The sequence below is a fragment of the Microtus ochrogaster genome, unplaced genomic scaffold, assembly GCF_000317375.1.
Source record: "Microtus ochrogaster isolate Prairie Vole_2 unplaced genomic scaffold, MicOch1.0 UNK15, whole genome shotgun sequence".
In the NCBI taxonomy this organism is placed as follows: Eukaryota; Metazoa; Chordata; class Mammalia; order Rodentia; family Cricetidae; genus Microtus; species Microtus ochrogaster.
In genome coordinates this window covers 1,023,701-1,042,056 of record NW_004949113.1, presented here as the reverse complement: position 1 = coordinate 1,042,056, position 18,356 = coordinate 1,023,701, and the positions used below count along the sequence as shown (strand labels likewise).

At 47.2% G+C, this 18,356-nt stretch overlaps 2 protein-coding genes across 5 annotated transcripts in view; one reads left to right on the top strand and one right to left on the bottom strand.

The window, feature by feature from the left end:
* Positions 1-3,243: 3,243 nt before the first annotated feature.
* Positions 3,244-9,312, top strand: Gcdh (glutaryl-CoA dehydrogenase). Of its 2 annotated transcripts, XM_005366977.3 has the most exons (12): positions 3,244-3,293; positions 3,351-3,482; positions 3,567-3,593; positions 4,253-4,396; positions 4,541-4,603; positions 4,728-4,898; positions 5,996-6,125; positions 6,203-6,419; positions 6,895-6,998; positions 7,189-7,314; positions 7,503-7,663; positions 9,044-9,312. In XM_005366977.3, exons 2-12 carry the CDS (start codon positions 3,380-3,382, stop codon positions 9,115-9,117), a joined length of 1,320 nt encoding a protein of 439 aa, XP_005367034.1. In that variant the 5' UTR covers positions 3,244-3,293; positions 3,351-3,379; the 3' UTR covers positions 9,118-9,312. The 2 variants fall into 2 exon arrangements, with proteins under 2 accessions (XP_005367034.1, XP_005367033.1); XM_005366976.3 differs by having other exon boundaries at positions 3,249-3,482.
* The window catches only part of Syce2 (synaptonemal complex central element protein 2), a 21,805-nt gene continuing 11,131 nt past the window's right edge, over positions 7,683-18,356 (bottom strand). For 2 of the 3 annotated variants that reach the window (XM_026789192.1, XM_026789193.1), the window contains exons 3-4: positions 13,033-13,186; positions 9,446-10,379 (exon numbers count right to left, since the gene is read on the bottom strand). In XM_026789192.1, the coding sequence (XP_026644993.1) occupies positions 10,101-10,379; positions 13,033-13,186 (433 nt within the window). In that variant the 3' untranslated portion in view covers positions 9,446-10,100. Of the gene's footprint in view, positions 8,963-9,445; positions 10,380-13,032; positions 13,187-18,356 lie in introns of those variants that run through there. The other variant, XM_005366978.3, reaches the window with a different exon arrangement.

Below are 18,356 nucleotides of genomic sequence, written 5' to 3'. Positions count from 1 at the left end.
GGTTGTGAGCCACCATGTGGTTGCTGGGAATTGAACTCAGGACCTCTGGAAGAGCAGCCAGTGCTCTTAACCTCTGAGCCATCTCTCCAGCCCTGATCTATTCTTTTTGTCTCTCTCCAAATACAAACTTAAACAATATACAGATGACCTTCTCCTCTTCAGTCTGCCCCTACAAATTAGCCAAACGGACACCTCTCCTCTTCTAAATTTCTTGTCTAGCCGGGGCTGTAGAGACTCAATTTCCAAGGTCCAGCTGTCCACTCCTCAGGTCACCTACTTGGGACTAACCAGTACCCCAACCCACAAAGCCATTACCTTGGATAGAAAACATCTAATCCAGTACATCTTGATCCCCTCTACCGAAGAGATTTTATCATTCCCAGGAACGGCGGGCTTTTTACAATCCTGGACCCTCCTTTTCCCTTCTTGCCTGACCCCTATATGAGGCAGCCCTTGGCCCCTCACATGAACCCCTTTTCACACCCATTACCAAGCCCTTTTGGAAGCTCCAACAGGCCCTCCTCCTGGACTTGGCACTACACTGCCCAGGCCTAGCCTATCCCTTCTCCCTCTATGTAACAGACAAAGAGGGATATGCCCTCGGTATCCTAGGCCACTAACTAGGACCTTCCTTTGTGCATGCCTGTCAAAAAAATTAGACCTTGCCACCCAGGGATGGGCACCCTGCAAACATGGTTTAGTGGTTGCCAAGATCCTTATATGTGAATCAAAAAAACTAACTTTCAGGTCACTCACCACCATCTTCTCCTCCCACAGTCTGCCCTATCTCTTAACACATAAAGGTGCACACACTCCACATCCCTTCTAGGTTCTCTCTCTCCGGGGGGGGGGAGGCACTAGTAGAAGATGCTATACTTTCCAATCATGCCCACCCCTCAATATCTCAAATCTTCTTCCCCAACCAAACATGACTACTCTCCATCTTATTCTTTTTTTAATTTATTTTTATTATTTAATTAAAATTTTCCACCTCCTCCCCTCCACCCATTTCCCTCCCGCTCCCCCATCCTCCTTCCTCTCCCTCTCCAGTCCAAAGAGCAGTCAGGGTTCCCTGTCCTGAGGGAAGTCCAAGGACCTCCCCCCTTCATCCAGGACTAGGAAGGTGAGCATCCAAACAGACTAGGCTCCTACAAAGTCATTACATGCAGTAGGATCAAAACCCAGTGCCATTGTCCTTGGCTTCTCAGTCAGTCCTCCTTGTCAGCCACGTTCAGGGAGTCCGGTTTGATCACATGCTCCATCAACCAGCTGGCCTTGGTGAGCTCCCATTAGATCAGCCCCACCATCTCAGTGGGTGGGCACACCCCTCGAGGTCCTGACTTCCTTGCTCATGTTCTCCCTCCTTCTGCTCCTCATTTGGACCTTAGGAGCTCAGTCCAGTGCTCCACTGTGGGTCTCTGTCTCTAGCTTCATCCATCGCCAGGTGAAGTTTCTGTCCAGATAGAACTCCTCCTCCATCTTATTCTTGTACTGAAATCCAAGAAGCACTACTTCCCATCCCTCTCATACAAGTGGGCACATGGCCTCAGGCCATCTACACCTGGTACACAAATGGCAGCTCCTTTTTATACAAGAGGGCCCCCAAATCAGGCTATGCCATAGATACTGAGGGGTTGAGGCACAGGCTCTTCCTGCCCACACCACTGATCAACAGGTTCAACTAGGAGCTCTCACCCATACGCTTTAATTGGCACAAGGCCAATCAATCCCTAACCACCTACCCAGACCGTGTCTATGCCTTCCAGTCATTCTGTCTCATGGTACCGTCTGGGAAGAGTGCACGCTACTTACAACAAAAGGAGGGAGGACCAGGAACCAACTCAGACCAAATCATGGCCACCATTTCCCCACAGCTGATCCCACTAGACCAACAAGTCCATCTTCTCTAAGGAAATCACCAAGCTGACGAGGTAGGTAGAGCTGCAGAGGCCCAAATCTGTCTCACCCACTGCAGGACATCCTTGCATTACAACCCACATCCCCAGGGTTTCCCCTCAGCCCCCAAATTCTGTCCTATCTACAACAGCTCTCTCATCCTTGAACTTATTAAGCAGGGGTCCTGTTTGTTATAATTTATTTAAAAACGGTGGGAGAGGGAGTCATGCCATACAACAGGGCTCACATGGGATGTTTATTGAAAGAGGAGAGAGACAGAGTCCACCTTTTGAAAGGGAACATAGCAAATGTGCACAGGAGGTGCTCTTAGTGGCTGCAGAGATGGCTCAGAGGTTAAGAGCACTGGCTGCTCTTCCAGAGGTCCTGAGTTCAATTCCCAGCAACCACATGGTGGCTCACAACCACCTGTAATGAGATTCTGGTGTGCAGGCATACATGTAGGCAAAATGTTGTATACATAACACATAAATCAATAAATCTTTAAAAAAAGAACTTCTTTTTAAAAAAAATCTTGTGGTTTTGCATTTAGAAGCCTTGGGTTGATGTGGCTAGGGGCTACATCTTGGGAGCGCTCTTGGACAACAGTACCTAAATAAAAAGCCTAGACCTATAACAGAGGCTCCGTGTCAAAGGGGCCTGTCTGAGAGGTTGTTTTACCATACAGGTGCTTGTCACCAAGCTTAAAGACGTGAAGGGCACACAATGCAAGGAGAGAAACAGCTCTATGCTGTCCTGTTGTCCTTCACCCTCCTCCACATGGGGGGGCTGTGGCACACTCTAGGCACTCGGTAATTCTCTCCCTCCCTCCTTCCCTCTCTTCCTCCCTCCCTCCCTATTTGCAATTCTGAGTTTTCTCTCTCTCCTTCATTGGGCAACTCTCTCACTAGACACTCTTTCTCTCATACACACACAATGAATAGATAAATGTAATTAAAACTTGCTCACGAGTGAGGTCACACACACACACTCCGGGATAGACAGGCGGGCGGGTTGCGCTGGGATCATCCGCTAGCGGCCCACTTTTCTCTCCACCGCACTCCGTTTGCGGATTTCTCAAGGTTCAGTCCCCAGGCTTCCTTATTGAACTTTGGGATCCCACCCCTCAGGCCCTTAGCAACTGGATAACCTGGGTGGGCGGAGCAGGAATACAGTTGGCCAATTGGGTTTGTACACTCGTTTTCCGCCCCTTTCAGGTTCGGATTCTTAAAGGGGACAACCTTCCTGGGCCGAGAAGAGCCAGCCTGCAAAGCGGCTGAAGCCCTATCCCTTTTAAAAGGCAGAGCCACGGAGGGGGGTGGTGTTCTGGAAGGAACCAATGAGCAACCATTAGGCCGAGGTCAAGAGTGCTGGTCCGGATCACAGTCGGCTTGAATCAGGTAAGAAGGGTACGGGGTTGGAGAAGGCTGAGCTCCTCTGACGCCTGGCTTTTCCAGGTAGCAGTCGCTGCGCACTCGCCGGCTACATGGCTTTGAGAGGAGTCTCAGTCACCGCGCGGCTACTGAGTCGCAGGTCCGGCCTGCACTTCCCACGTGTCCCGCGTACGTGGAGTTCGGCGGCACAGACTGGTCAGTGCGGGGACCTGGGATGGGGTTGGCGGGGAGACACAAGGACACTTTCTCAGTGTGATTTTTCTCGCCCTGTGTTTGCAGAGAAGACACAGAGCCCATCGGTCAAATGTAAGAACCTCCTTTCGGGGCTGGAGAGATGGCTCAGAGGTTAAGAGCACCGACTTAGTGCTCTAAGTCCTTCCAGAGGTCCTGAGTTCAATTCATGGTGGCTCACAACCATCTGTAATGAGATCTGGCGTCCTCTTATGGCCTGCAGGCACACATGCGGACCTGTATACATAAGTAAATCTTGAAGAAGAAAAAAAGAAAGAAAGAAAGAAAGAAAGAAAGAAAGAAGAATCTCCTTTCCCACTAACCCCTATCCAGCTGTTGCCTTGACCTTTGGTGGTCTCTGTGATTGCAAGGGAAGGGAGGCTGGGTTGTGCCCAGGGTCAGAAGCCCTACTGGGCTAGAGAAGGGTTATGTTTATCAGACTGTTTTGAAACCAGCAGTCACCTGGAGCGAGATAGGGAGAATGGGTGCAGTTTACAAATCTGGAAGAGGGCCGGGCCGTGGTGACGCACCACACACGCCTTTAATCCCAGCACTGGAGAAGCAGAGACAGGTGAATCTTTGTGAGCTCTAGGCCTGCCTGGTCTAAAGAATGCGTTCCAGGACAGCCAGGGCTACACAGTTCTAGAAATCCTATCTCGAAAAACTTAGAAGTAAATAAGAAATCTGGAACAGATAGCAGGGGTCTGGCTGACTCGAACTCCATGCCCTACCAGCCTCTCGTCCTGGGTTTGACTGGAGGGACCCACTGGTGCTGGAGGAACAGCTGACCGCCGATGAGAAACTCATCAGGGACACGTTCCGCAACTACTGCCAGGAGCGACTTATGCCTCGAATTCTGCTGGCCAATCGGAATGAAGGTGCCCTGGTGGAGGGTGGGCACCCTGGGCTCCTCAACCACACAGGATTTGCACCTGCTGTAGTGCACACACGCTAGCTCTGTCCCTGGAGTCAGGGACTCCATCCAGCTGAGAAGGACTTGACTCTCGCACCCATCTCTGCAGTTTTTCACCGGGATATCGTGTATGAGATGGGGGAGCTGGGCGTGCTGGGACCCACCATCAAAGGTAAAGGCATTTCTGTGTATACTCTGCAGTCCTTACTCCCAACATTCCACCCCGGCCCTCTGCCTGGTCCCAGCTGGGCTGAACTTTGGTCATCTTTGATCTACCTGATCCTCTTCCACACCAGGGTATGGCTGTGCTGGAGTATCATCAGTGGCCTATGGGCTCCTGACCCGAGAGCTGGAGAGGGTGGACAGCGGCTACAGGTCAATGATGAGTGTTCAGTCCTCCCTCGTCATGCACCCCATCTATACCTATGGGAGCGAGGAACAGCGGCAAAAGTATCTGCCCCGGCTGGGTAAGCAACTGCTGCCTGGTGGAGGGAAGTCAGCCTGGTCTAGAATGCAGATCCCAGTGTCCCCACAGCCTGGCTTCTTTCCTTCAGACCACCTGTGCCCTTGCCAGGCCTGAGGGCTCAGTTTCCTTATCCCATGCCATCTTTGTCAGCCTTCTCCTCCTCACCTCTCCTTTGACTTCACCTGTGGCCATCATCATCTCCCTTGAATTTGTTCTCTGGTCTCCTTATTCCAGTCCAAAGTTGAAAGTCTTTTTTTTTTTTTTTTTGGTTTTTTCGGGACAGGGTTTCTCTGTGGCTTTGGAGCCTGTCCTGGAACTAGCTCTGTAGACCAGGCTGGTCTCGAACTCACAGAGATCCACCTGCCTCTGCCTCCCGAGTGCTGGGATTAAAGGCGTGCGCCACCACCGCCCGGCTCTTAACTGCTAGCCAGGTCCATGCAGCCTGTGAGCAAGCCCAAGACCTTTCCTCTACTCTGGTCACTCAGAGTTTATTTGTAGACAGGGTCTCACTATGTAACCCTGTTTAGTCTGAAGCTTTGTAGACCAGGCTGGCCTCAAACTAAGAGGTCTACTTTCTTTAGTCTCCTGAGGGAGAGAGAAGAGCTAGGATTAAAGGCATGCATGACCATGCGCATCCCTCGGTCACTCTTGACTGCTCAGCTACTAGGGATTCTCCAAATAATCGTTACCTTGGTGATTACTCTTCCTCATACCCTTCCTCAGGCTGTGTGTGGTGACCTCTAATCCTAGCACTTAAGAGGCAGGTGGATCTCTGTTCTAGGACAGCTAGGTCTACACAGTTCCAGGACAGCCAGGGCTACATAGTGAGACCTTCTTCTCAAAAACAAAACGAAGAAACAAGAAAAACTTCCTTCTTCCGCTAAACCTTAGTGCCCTTCAAGACACTCTTGCCAACCCCTTCCTTCCTTGCCTCTCTCACATTATGACAGTGTGATTATGGCCTGGACCACTTCCTCAGCTCAGAGTGCAATGATGGCAGGGAGTATCTGCCTCAGTGATAGGCCTGGCTCAGTGGTGAAGGTGATTTATCAGATGAGTGAGGCCTGGTAGCCTTATGATCCTGTCTTGTGCTTGCAGCCAAGGGTGAACTTCTGGGCTGCTTTGGGCTTACAGAGCCCAACCATGGGAGTGACCCAGGTGGCATGGAGACCAGAGCTCGCCACAATCCATCAAACCAGAGCTACACTCTCAATGGGACCAAGACCTGGTGAGGGCCCCAGGTGGTAGTGGGTGACACAGTCTGGGGATAGCAGCCAGATCCCTCTATAACTTCCTGGTCCCCAGGATCACCAACTCACCAGTGGCTGACCTGTTCGTAGTATGGGCTCGATGTGAGGATAACTGTATTCGGGGCTTTCTGCTGGAGAAGGGAATGCGGGGCCTCTCAGCCCCTAGGATTGAGGGAAAGTTCTCCTTACGAGCCTCGTCTACCGGTATGATCATCATGGAGAACGTGGAGGTGCCCAAGGAGAATGTGCTCCCTAATGTGTCCAGCCTGGCGGTATGTGGGATGTGGTAGACACCTTGGGTACTGGTGGGGGTTACCTGCTTTCTCACCTTTTCAAATGGAGAGCAAATATAATGGTCCTTGTGCAAATGGAGCATTGCAGAGTTTGTGGTGCTCCCTGTTCATGGATGTGCTAATTGTACCTTTTGGGATACCACCTTACTCATTGGCTCTGCCCAAGATATATATGGGCCCTAGGCCACTTTCTACACTGTTTGTCTGAGCAGCTTCCTGTCTCCTGCCAGCTTTATGCATACTGAGCACTGAGGTCAGGTCCCGTGCTGTACAAGACTACGTGCACACAGAATGGAAAGGCATGAAAGGCTTGTTGCACCCCAGTTTTGATGTACACACCCTATGTGATTTAAATGTGGATTCCCTTGTTTGGGACATTTGGAAAATGGATTTTCTTTCACAGTTGGTTCTTCCCAGACCTTCAGCTGACTGAGACTTCTTGTTGATCTTGTAGGGTCCCTTTGGATGCCTTAACACTGCCCGATATGGCATCACGTGGGGTGTGTTGGGAGCTGCTGAGTTCTGTTTGCACACAGCCCGGCAATACGCCCTGGACAGGTGTGTGGAGGGTCTTGGAGTTCACCTTGTTCTCCAACAGTGACTTCCCCAGCACCCGGGTTTAAGTTCTCTGTTCTGAGCTGGCTCAGGACATCCTGAGCAGTTAAAATGTTGAGCCAATAGCAGGGTCATCATAAATTGGGAAGCCTCTTGAACTATACAGGCCCTCATTCGACCTTGTCTGTTCTAGGATCCAGTTTGGCGTCCCCTTGGCCAGGAACCAGCTGGTTCAGAAGAAGCTGGCAGACATGCTCACCGAGATCACACTGGGCCTCCACGCTTGTTTGCAGCTTGGCCGTTTAAAGGATCAGGACAAGTAGGGATTATACTCTACGATTGAATCCTGGGCCCTTTCTGCGGTCCTTCCCAACTGATGGCCCCAGGGACACAAGCTTCTTTCTTGGTTTAGATCAGGGATAGCCTTGCCAGTTGGACATGTGCTCCATCTGTTGGGTGTGACCAGTGCATAACACCCAATGTTTATAACATATGTGCCACTCCCAGGGCTACTCCAGAAATGGTCTCCCTGCTGAAGAGAAATAACTGTGGGAAAGCACTGGACATTGCCCGCCAGGCACGAGACATCCTGGGAGGAAATGGGATTTCTGATGAGTACCATGTGATCCGGCATGCAATGAATCTGGAGGCCGTGAACACTTACGAAGGTCAGAGCTGGACCCTGGGCTTGGGGAAGAGGGTGTCACAGTGGCCTGGGGGAGGGAGACAGCAGTAAGGAGCCAGAATAGCACAGCTCCATCCTCTAGCTCCTCCTACCTCTTACCTAGAGTTACTCTGCAGATGTTGTAGGAGTAAGTATATATGGGAGTGACTGCATGACTTCAGAGGTCCCAGTGAGCACCTAAGATGCTCCTGGCCCTTGTTCTCATCGTGGCACAGGGCATGGAAGGAGAGACAGTCCTAGAACCAAAGCGCCAAGAGATAGGCATGGTTCCTGGTGGTGGGTGTGAGGAAAAGAACAGCACACTGTATCACAACTTTGTTCAGAGGAAAAGTTGTTTGTAGACTATGGGAGTCTTGTACCCATGGCTTAGGACAAACGTGAAAAAAGATTGAAAAATGATACTGGGGACAGGGGAAGAAGGGCTGTAAGAATGTTGTCATAAAAACATAAGAACCTGAGTTTAAATCCAGAGCCCTTATAAAGCCAGCACAGTAGCATGTGTCTGTAACCCATGCTCTTAGGTAAAATGGACACAAACCCCTGGAAGTTCTCAGACCTGTCAGCCTGGGTACACGTAGTGAACAACACAAGCCCGTCTCAAGTAAGGCCCAAGACCTGAGGCTGCCCACTGGCCTCCAGATGTGTCGTGGCACGTGCACCTACACTCACGTATTTCTCACCAGTATTTAAAAGGGAGGAATATCCAGTGTGATCCGTGCACAATGGGACACTAGCTTCATGGGCAGAGAGGCTTCTAGACAGAAAAAGCAGAATGTATGGAATATTTTCACATCTCAATAACTGAGGGTTTGAACCAAGGGAAAGTCGCAGTCTTCAGTGTTTATCTGAGGCTACTGGATGAAACATTCCAGCAACAGTGAGAGGGAGAAGTGGGTGAGATCCTACAATGCGAGCATGATTTGAGATGGGTCAAACTTGGGCTTCTGAAAGTAAATGGATCATTTAACTGTGTAAAAATGAAACTATTGGTTTCTGCTACTGTCCCTAAAGATGGGGTGGAGCAAAGGACCATCCATGTTTTTGCACAGATGATCAGTTTTCCCAATTCTGGAAAAAAGTAGGCCAGGGTAGAAATCAAACATTTAAACATTTAGTCAACTGTAGGTGTGTACAAAACTATAAAAACAAAACAAAAAAAAAAAAACAAAAACAAAACTCAGTATGGCTCAGTGGGCTCTGTGTCTTCTCTTGATGGCTGTCATTAGGACGGGAGCTTCTTATAGCAGTCAGCATTCACCATCTGCTCTTCTAAAGTGGGGACCTAGGGCAGCACGAGACGTGACTTTAAAGGTCATTTATGAGCTGAAGATTACAAACAAGTTCTAACATTCATCTCACACAGGTACACATGACATTCACGCTCTGATCCTTGGGAGAGCAATTACTGGGATTCAGGCATTCACAGTTGGCAAGTGAACACACTTCAACAGAGAAACGCTTGGCTAGATCCTGGCAGCACCACACACTGCTCTGAGTCTGCTCAAGAAGTGGTGGATGGACCCAGCTTTTATGGTGGAAAGTGAGACACTGGTTTGAGACTATGGAAATTTCCTTCTGAGAGATGTTCAGATATGTTCTACAAAAAAAGAAACAATTCTCTGTAGCCTTTTATTTGTTTGTTTGTTTGTTTTTTGTTTTTCGAGACAGGGTTTCTCTGTGGCTTTGGAGCCTGTCCTGGAACTAGCTCTGTAGACCAGGCTGGTCTCGAACTCACAGAGATCCGCCTGTCTCTGCCTCCCGAGTGCTGGGATTAAAGGCATGCGCCACCATCGCCCGGCCTCTGTAGCCTTTTAAAAATGAGATCAGATTCCATCTACCTTGTTTTCAGCTTCTTCTAATTGGGGGAGGAGAGAAAGACAAAGAAGCCAGTAAGTGAAGCGGAGCAGACCTTGTAAGAAGGTGCTCTGGAGTTTACAATGTGCCTTCCTTCCTGCCTCCATCCCAGGGGCAGTACCTTCTGTGTTCAACACCGACCAGATAAGAGAAAAATAAAGAGCCGGTGCCTCACTCATTGGGGTTGGTCTGGGTTTACTGGTAATCACAGAGCGGTAGTTTGGGGAGCTTCACATAGGAGGGATGAGCATGCCTGGGGTTGTCTTTCTGGAATAGCTCATTGACTCTGACTAGACAGTCTCTGACTGGTAGGGGCACTTTGTACTTCTTTCATGATACAGCTAACTAATTACACAATAACATGGATAACAGTGATTTCTCAGTCCAGACTATGTGACTTGGGACCCCAGAAGGTGACAGAGCACCAAGGGCTTTTGGAGGGACTGTAACCCTGTAGGCTAGGACTGGCAGTATAGGGCTTAGTAACAGTCCTGTTTCCTAGAGTTAGGGTGGCTATCAGTGGCGGAGCACTTGTCTGGCATGTGCAAATCCATGTGCCCCGGATGTCATTCCCAGCAATGCAGGGAAAAAAGAAAAGATCTGGTTGCTGAGTCATTCCAGGTCTCTTTCCTCACAGGATACCTCTGAACTCTTACCTCGGACTGGACACATAGGTCCTTGTATACAGTTTCCACAGTTTGGCAGACTTGTTTGAGCTCCATTTCTAGAAGGCTGATCTTTGTCATCTTCTGAGTGAATTCTTGGAGTCTTTCCTGAATGATCTTGCTGTGGTTGCTGTACACTTGGTACATCCTCTCCTCCAATTTCTCTGTCAGATCCGAGACCTTTTAGAGAGTAACAAAGAATTGTACTCACTGTAGGCAAAATTTTGCTTATGCGTTACTTCTTCAGAGACATGGCCCTGCCTGTACCCAGGCTGGTCTGTCTTGAACTCATCGGCCATCCTGTCTCACACTCCTCAGTGCTGGGATTGCATGCACACAGGTGCACACCACTAGTCTCAGTTCTTTTGTTTCAGATCATCAGTCTCACATAGTCAGGATTGGCCTTGAACTTGCTATGCAGCTGAGGCTGGTTTTGAATGGACCCTAGTGCTTCTACCTCCCAAGTGCTGGGAATTATAAGGATATGCCATATGCCTAGCTTCTTTTTAATTTTTATTCATATATATACAGTGCTCTGCCTGCATGTATCCCTGCAGGCCAGAAGAGGGCACCAAATCTCATTACAGATGGTTGTGAGCCACCATGTGGTTGCTGGGAATTGAACTCAGGACCTTGGGAAGAGCAGGCAGAACTCTTAACCACTGAGCCATCTCTCCAGCCCTAGCTTCTTTTATTTATTAAAATAAGACATAAATGTGTGTTCAGTTGGTTCATCATCTTAAATTTAGGAATGATTAAAAATCAACAGGTGGGCTGTAGAGATGGCTCAGAGATTAAGAGCGCTGGCTGTTCTTCCAGAGGTCCTGAGTTCCAATTCCCAGCAACCACATGGTTGCTCACAATCATTTATGAGATGTGTAGACATGCATGCAGGCACAACATTGTACACATAATAAATAAATAAAACTTTAAAAAAATCAACAAGAAAAGTTAAATCTGTAGGAAATCAGGTGTAGTGGTACAAATCTGTTATCCCAGCCCTTGGGTATAGAGGCAGGAGGGAGGGTCTCCTGGGGCTACACATTGAGTTCCAGGTCATCTAGAGTTACATAGCAAGATCCTGCCTCAAAACCCCAAAATAAAAATGCACAGAAAGACATGTATTGGTTCTATGCAAACACTACCTCATTTGAATGAGAGACCTGAACACCACCTGTGAAGACTAGCATCCATGGAGTTCTGGAACCAATCCTCTTTCTGGGTTTTTTTTTTTTTTTTTTTTTTTTGGTTTTTTGAGACAGGGTTTCTCTGTGGCTTTGGAGCCTGTCCTGGAACTAGCTCTGTAAGTTCTGTAGATCAGGCTGGTCTCGAACTCACAGAGATCCGCCTGCCTCTGCCTCCCGAGTGCTGGGATTAAAGGTGTGCGCCACCGTCGCCTGGCCCAATCCTCTTTCTGATACTCAGAAAAGACTATCTGTATTTAAAATAGAAAAGGTGTGACTGAGAGCCCAGGACCAGTTCAGTTCATGGTCTGCTGGCTGTACATTCTCAAGCAGTATCAGGCACAGCCATTGATATTGCATTCCAGCAAGCATAGCTCAAGGGATGAGCGCCATGTGTGCTGTAGAGCCAACTATCTCATCCCAGACCATGGGTAAGATAGCACAAGCTACAACCAGGCCTGCTGGAACAGTCTGTAATCCAAGCTACTTAGAAAGCTAAGGCAGGAGCACGACAAGTTTTTAAGGCCTGGACTACAGAGTGAGTTCAAGGCCAACAGGGTAAGTGACCCTGCTTCAAGATAAAAAGGCCCAGTATTAGAATACTTATCTAGCATGCTTAAGACTCTAATTGAGGTGGGTAGATCTAGGTTCCTGAGTCTAGTTCCCTTATGTCATTTACCATTTTATTTTTAAAGATATGGGTGTTTTGCCTGCTTGTCTGTAACGTGCAGGCCTAGTGACTGGAGGTCAAAAGAGGACATGTGATCTACTGGAACTGGAGTTACAGGCAGTTGTTAGCTGACGTGGGTGCTAGGAGTCAAACTCAGTCCTCTGGAAGAGCAGTAAGTGGTCTTAACTGCTGAGCCATTTTGAGCCCCAATTTTTTGTTGTTTAATTTTTTTGAGGCAGACTCTTACTATGTAGCACAGCTGGCATGGACTCATTATGTATGCTGGTCAGTGGATGGCACACACCTTTAATTCCAGCACTTAGGAGGCAGAGGCAGGCAGATCTCTGAGTTCGAGGCCAGTCTGGTCTACAGAGTGAGTTCCAGAACAGCTAGGGCTATACAGTGAACCCCTGTCTCAAAAAACTTGGAAGGAAGGAGAGGAAGGGAGGGAAGGGAAGGAAGAAGGTAAGAAAAAGAAAGAGAAAGAGGAGAGAGAAACTCACTATGTAGACCACACTGGTCTTGAATGCACAGAGATTTGCCTGCCTCACTTCCTAAGTACTGGGATTAAAGGCAGAGCTACCATACCTGGTTTTACCACTTTAGAAATTGCTTATGTGGCTGGGCGGCAGTGACTTTTAATCCAAGTCAGAGGCAGGCAAATCTCAGTGAGTCCGAGGTCAGTCAGGACTGTTATACCCTGTCTTGAAAACGAAAAAAAAAAAAAATTGTGTGTGTGTGTGTGTGTGTGTGTAAATAGGTATCAAACCAATAGCTGTTTTCAGGTTAGACAAATGCTCTACCACTAAACAACACACTCATTTCTGAGCCTTAGTTTTCTCATTTATGATATGGGCCCAATCTATTGAGTGTTCTAGAATAAAATGAGAACTGTGTGTGTAGAGCATCTTACAGGGTCCCTGGAACCCAACAGATGTCAGACCATAGGTTCTTCCTTCCCTTTGAGAGATTCTGTCACCTTCATCTTGAGGTTGTCCCTGAAGTTGGTCATGAGTGCATGGTCCTTCTGCCTGCTCTCATTGATGTTTTCAATCAGCTCCTGGGCTTTCTTCTTCAGGATTTCAATGCTAGACTCCAGAGAGGAGAAGGGTCCTGGCAGCTGGTAGTTGGCACTGAAGTGGAGATATAACGGTTAAACTCTGACTTCTGAAAGCACTGAAAGTATCATGTTCTTCTAAAAGTGGCTGACCTGAGTTGGAGCTCAGTGGTAGAATATGTGCTTATCACAATTGAGTTCCATACACACACGCTCATGGGGGCCAGGGAGAACGTGGTCTAATGAAGCTGTATGGTATGAGTGAGGAAGGTGTGGACTGCTGCCTTTGTGGGTGACACTCAACAATCTCCCTATTTCATTTGTACCTTGAGACATGGGGCAGCCTCCCAACCCTTGAATAGCCTAGATGAAATAGAGTGTAAGTCTAACCTGCCTGCAGTTCCAGAACACAATCTGTGCAGCGCAAAGCCACTGTTCATGTCTGTATGTATACACCACTGGCTTCTATGAAGTGAGCAGTATGGTAGTTTCCGTAAGAACCAACATATGTTGACTATTTGGTCCCTAGTTAGTGAAACTATTTGGGGAGGATTAGGAGGCATGGCCTTGGAGGAGGTGTGTCATTGGAGTTTGAGGTTTCCAAAGACCAGCACCATTCCCAGTATGCCCTCTCTGCTTCCTGTTTGTGGATTGAGATGTGAACTCTTAGCTGCTGCTACAGGCAACATGCCTGCCTGCCACCATGTATACCCTGTGGCTCTACACTACTGTGCTTGTCACGTATGATCAGAACCTCAGAGGACTGTGCACTGGTTGCCTCTGTACTCTAGCATGCAGTTGTCCACAGCCCATTTTGTTGTTGGTTTCCAGGCAGTACCTCATTCTTTAGCCCAGGCTGGTTTCAAACTCAAGGCAACACACCTGCCTCAACCTTTCAAGTGCATTACAGACATGAGTCACTATGCATAACTTCACTCTCTGTTGAATGAATAAAGGGCACTATTGTGGAGTATTATTTTAAGGTGTGTTACATTTCTTCCTACTGCTTTTGCTTACCATGCAAAAACATGTTCCATTTGTTTGATTAAATAAAATTAACGTGTGGTCAGGAGGCTAAGTCAGTAACTAGCTGACAGGAAGGGGTAGAGAGGAAACCAGGTATATAGCGAGTGTTCTTTTTTTTTTTTTTTTTTTGGTTTTTTCGAGACAGGGTTTCTCTGTGGCTTTGGAGCCTGTCCTGGAACTAGCTCTTGTAGACCAGGCTGGTCTCGAACTCACAGAGATCTGCCTGCCTCTGCCTCCCGAGTGCTGGGATTAAAGGCGTGCGCCACCATCGCCCGGCATAGCGAGTGTTCTTAAGTGGGACCTGAGCAGGTCTCGTGGGTTTTTCAGGAGATGCAACTAAGAGGAGAAGGTGAGCTACTTGTAGTTCAGCCTCTCTGAGCTAGCAGAATTTCACCTCAACCTTTGAATCCTGAGTTCTATAGAGGAATAGAGATTTAGATAAAGTTTCCCTTTGAGAGAGCCCAGTGTATGAGGGAACAGAATTCCCGCCCACTGCGACCCTTGTGGCCGAACTATAGCTGCTGAATTGCAGTTGCTGATTAGGATAGCAACTGCTTAAGGGGCAGCCACAGGATTGGGTTAAAAAACAACAGAACACCCACTGACCTATATTATCCCACCTCCATACAGAGACTCAGGTTTACTGTCTTCCAATGTGTTTACTATAGGACTGCTCTAGAAAGGCAGAAACACTACATACAGTGAAGTCAGTTACAGAAAGCATGGGAACTAGGAGGCCTGTCCCTGAACATTTCTAGAAAATTACTTTTGGGGTGGAACAGATGTACAAAGGAGTCTCTGGCCTCTGAGGCTTCAACCAGTCATCTTTCCAAGTCTGAGCAGGGTGGAGATTCACTCAAATCCTTGTGTGGCTTGGATGTTTTCGAAGGACAGCTATACTCTCCTTGTATGAGCATAGGCCTGGGGAACAGGCTCAAGATAATACCCAGTCTTGGCTTCCCCAGCTGTTTCCCTCCAGTATAGCTTCAGATAGGGACTATGCCCTCAAAGCTTGCTGGCGACCATAGCTCCTCTTACCTGGTATACCCTCCCAAAAAAACTACTGTCTCTCTACAACCAAATGCTTTCTCTTTTTCCATATTCCATGTTCCAGTTTTTGTTTTTGTCAACTTGACACAGGCTGGGGTCATCTAAGAAGAGGGAACCTCAATTGAGAAAATGTTTCCATTAGATAGGCCTGTAGACAAGTCTGTGTGGGCATTTTCCTGATTAATGATTGATGTGGGGTGATCCATAATTTGGTCCTAGCTTGTATAAGAAAGTAGGCTAAACTGGGTGGTGGTGGTGCATGCCTTTGATCCTAGCATTCTGGAGGCAGAGGCATGCGAATCTCTGTGAGTTCGAGGCCAGCCTGGTCTACAGAGTGAGTTCTGGGACAGCCAAGGCTACACAGAGAAATCCTGTATGGGGGGGGGGGAAGAAAAAAAGAAAAAAGTAGGCTGAGCAAACCATGGAGAACAAGCCAGTAAGCAGTATTTCCCATGGCCTCTGCTTTAGTTCCTTCCCTGCTTGAATTCTTGGTTTGGCTTTCCTCAATGATGGATTGTGATTAGAATGTATAATTGACACAAACCCTTTCCTCCCCAATTTGCTTTTGGTGATGTTGTTTTATCACAACAATAGAAAGCAAACTAGAGACAAGAATGGCCCTGGAAACACTGTAGCCCTCAGGGCCACTACCATCCTACCTATGTTTGTTTATCTTACTTTCTCATACTTCCCACCAGTGATCCTGGAACATCAGAATCTGTCTGAAATGTGCATATACAAAACTAAGTAGCGAAGATGATATCCTGCCTGTTGACCTTTCGGACTCCCCATCTCCATTCCCAGTATCAGAAACTGAACTTACGGACTTACACATGCTGGGCAGATATTTTGAGACAGGGATTAACCCAAACAGGCAGAACTTGGATTCTGGCTTTGAACTTTTGCTCTTTCCTGGCTCAGCCTCTGGAGTAACTGAGATTAATGCCTGTGCTACCAGACTTGGCTCCTTTCTTGTATAACTTTTAAAATAATTATTATTTCTCCTTTTATTGAAAATGGATTCTTTTCTCATACAATATATCCTGAAACTGAGTTTTCCCTCAGTTTCTCCCCACTTCCCCTACTATCCAGGTTCACCCCCTCTCTGTCTTTCATTAGAAGAGAAGACTTCTAGGAGATAACCAAACATGACAAAATAAAGCATAATTAGATAAAACAAAACCCATCACACAGACAAGGCAAACCAAAAGAAGGAAAAGACCCAAGAACCAGAGACTCACTCCTTCATAGTCAGGAGTCCCATAAAAAAACTAAACTGAAAGCCATAATAGATATGCAAAGAACCTGGTGCACCAGCAGCAGCCAAAGAATGGGAAAAGATAGTCACCAATTCCACTTCTGATAGAGGACTAATATCCAAAATACATAAAGAACTCAAGAAACTAGACATCAAAATAACAAAAACAAACAAAAAACTAGCGACCAATAATCCAATTTTAAAATGGGGTATAGATTTAAACAGAGAATTCTCAATAGAGAAAACTCAAATAGCTGAAAAGCAGTCACAGAAATGCTGACAACCTTAGCCATCAGGGAAATGTAAATAAAAACTACTTTGAAATTTCATCATATGTCTGTCCATGGCTAAGATCAATAAAACAAATGACAGCTCATGCTAGTAGGTGGGAGTCAAATTTGTACAGTCACTATGGAAATCAATGTGGCTGATTCTCTCAGAAAGATGGAAATCGATCTACCTCAAGATTCACCTGTACTACTCTTGAGCATATACGTAAGGATGCTTCACCCTACCACAAAGACACCTGCCCAACCATGTTCACTGCTGCTCTATTTACAACAGCTAAAAACTGGAAACAACGTAGGTGTCCCTCAACAGAATGGATAATTATTATTTTTATATGCGCCAGTATTTTGCCTGCATGTATGTATGCATACCAGATTCGTGCCTGGTGCCCACAGAGGACACAAGAGGTCATCAGATTCCCTAGAACTGGGATTACAACTGCCATGTGGATGTTGAAAAGAACAAAAGCCCAGCCAGCTCTCTAGTCCCTCCTCTTATATCTTTAACCTGTTTGGGTTGACTTTTTTCTTTCTCCTTGGCATGTGCTACTTCAAATCTCTTCCATCTTTAAACGGTCTCTTTCTGTGTATCTCCTACTATGTCACAGGCTAGTATGTAGAAAGAGCTACTTACACTGCTAATTTGTATTTTCCAACCTCCCATTTTCTTTTCAACACACTGCAATGAGGTTCCTGCCCCAGTTCTTAAATAAAACAGCTCCTGGTATCCAGTGAGACCCTGCAGTTAGACCCCAGCACAATCCACACTGTCATCCCTTGGCAACTGTTGTCACTGTGGGGACCCACACCACCACACACATCTGGAGGACAGAGGATAATTTCCAAGAGTTTGTTCTCTAATTCCATCATGTGGATCCTAGGGATCAAACTCAGGTCATTAGGTTCAGAGGCAAGAACCTTACCCCATGAGCCATATCGCTCACTGACTCTGCTGTCTTCTAACTCCTGATGTTCCCATCTATACCTTCAGGCCTTTCCAGCTGTCTTCCACAGTTCGGGCCACCTTTCTTCAAGGGTGTCCTTGTAGTGCGGGGTGCTCGGGCAGTGACTTTCTTACCTAAGTCCTAGATCCTCTAGAACAGTGGTTCTCAACCTGTGGGTCACAACCCCTTTGCAGGCTGAATGACTCTTTCACAGTGGTTGCCTACAACCATTAGAAGACATAAATATTTACATTATGATTCATAACAGTAGCAAAATTTTAGTTATGAAGTAGCAATGAAAATAATTTTATGGTTGGAGTCACCACAACATGAGGAAATGTATTCAAAGGTTGCAGCATTAGGACGGTTGAGAACCACTGCTCTAGAAGGAACTACCTGGTCTTAGTGTACACATCACTTACAGTGTTAACATCTTTGTCTATAATCCAGCCAACTCCAGACTCTAGGACTGGGCCTTGTAGAATTCATCTTCTCTATCCCCATGTGCAGCCAAAAAGTGATTATTTTGTTTTTTAACACAAGGTTTCTCTGTGTAGCCTTGGTTGTCCTGGAACTCATTCTGTAAACCAGGCTGGCCTCAAATTTACAAAGATCCACCTGCCTCTTCCACCCAAGTGCTGGGATTAAAGGCGTATACCTGCTGAGCCCAAATTAATAATT

What these genes read in the sequence shown, in the direction of transcription:
- Gcdh (XM_005366977.3), top strand. Translation starts at nt 3,380, where the DNA reads ATGGCTTTGAGAGGAGTCTCAGTCACCGCGCGGCTACTGAGTCGCAGG. An exon ending in GAGTTCGGCGGCACAGACTG is followed by an intron (nt 3,483 to 3,566) that starts GTCAGTGCGGGG and finishes CTGTGTTTGCAG; the next exon opens with AGAAGACACAGAGCCCATCG. An exon ending in CGGCAATACGCCCTGGACAG is followed by an intron (nt 6,999 to 7,188) that starts GTGTGTGGAGGG and finishes TGTCTGTTCTAG; the next exon opens with GATCCAGTTTGGCGTCCCCT.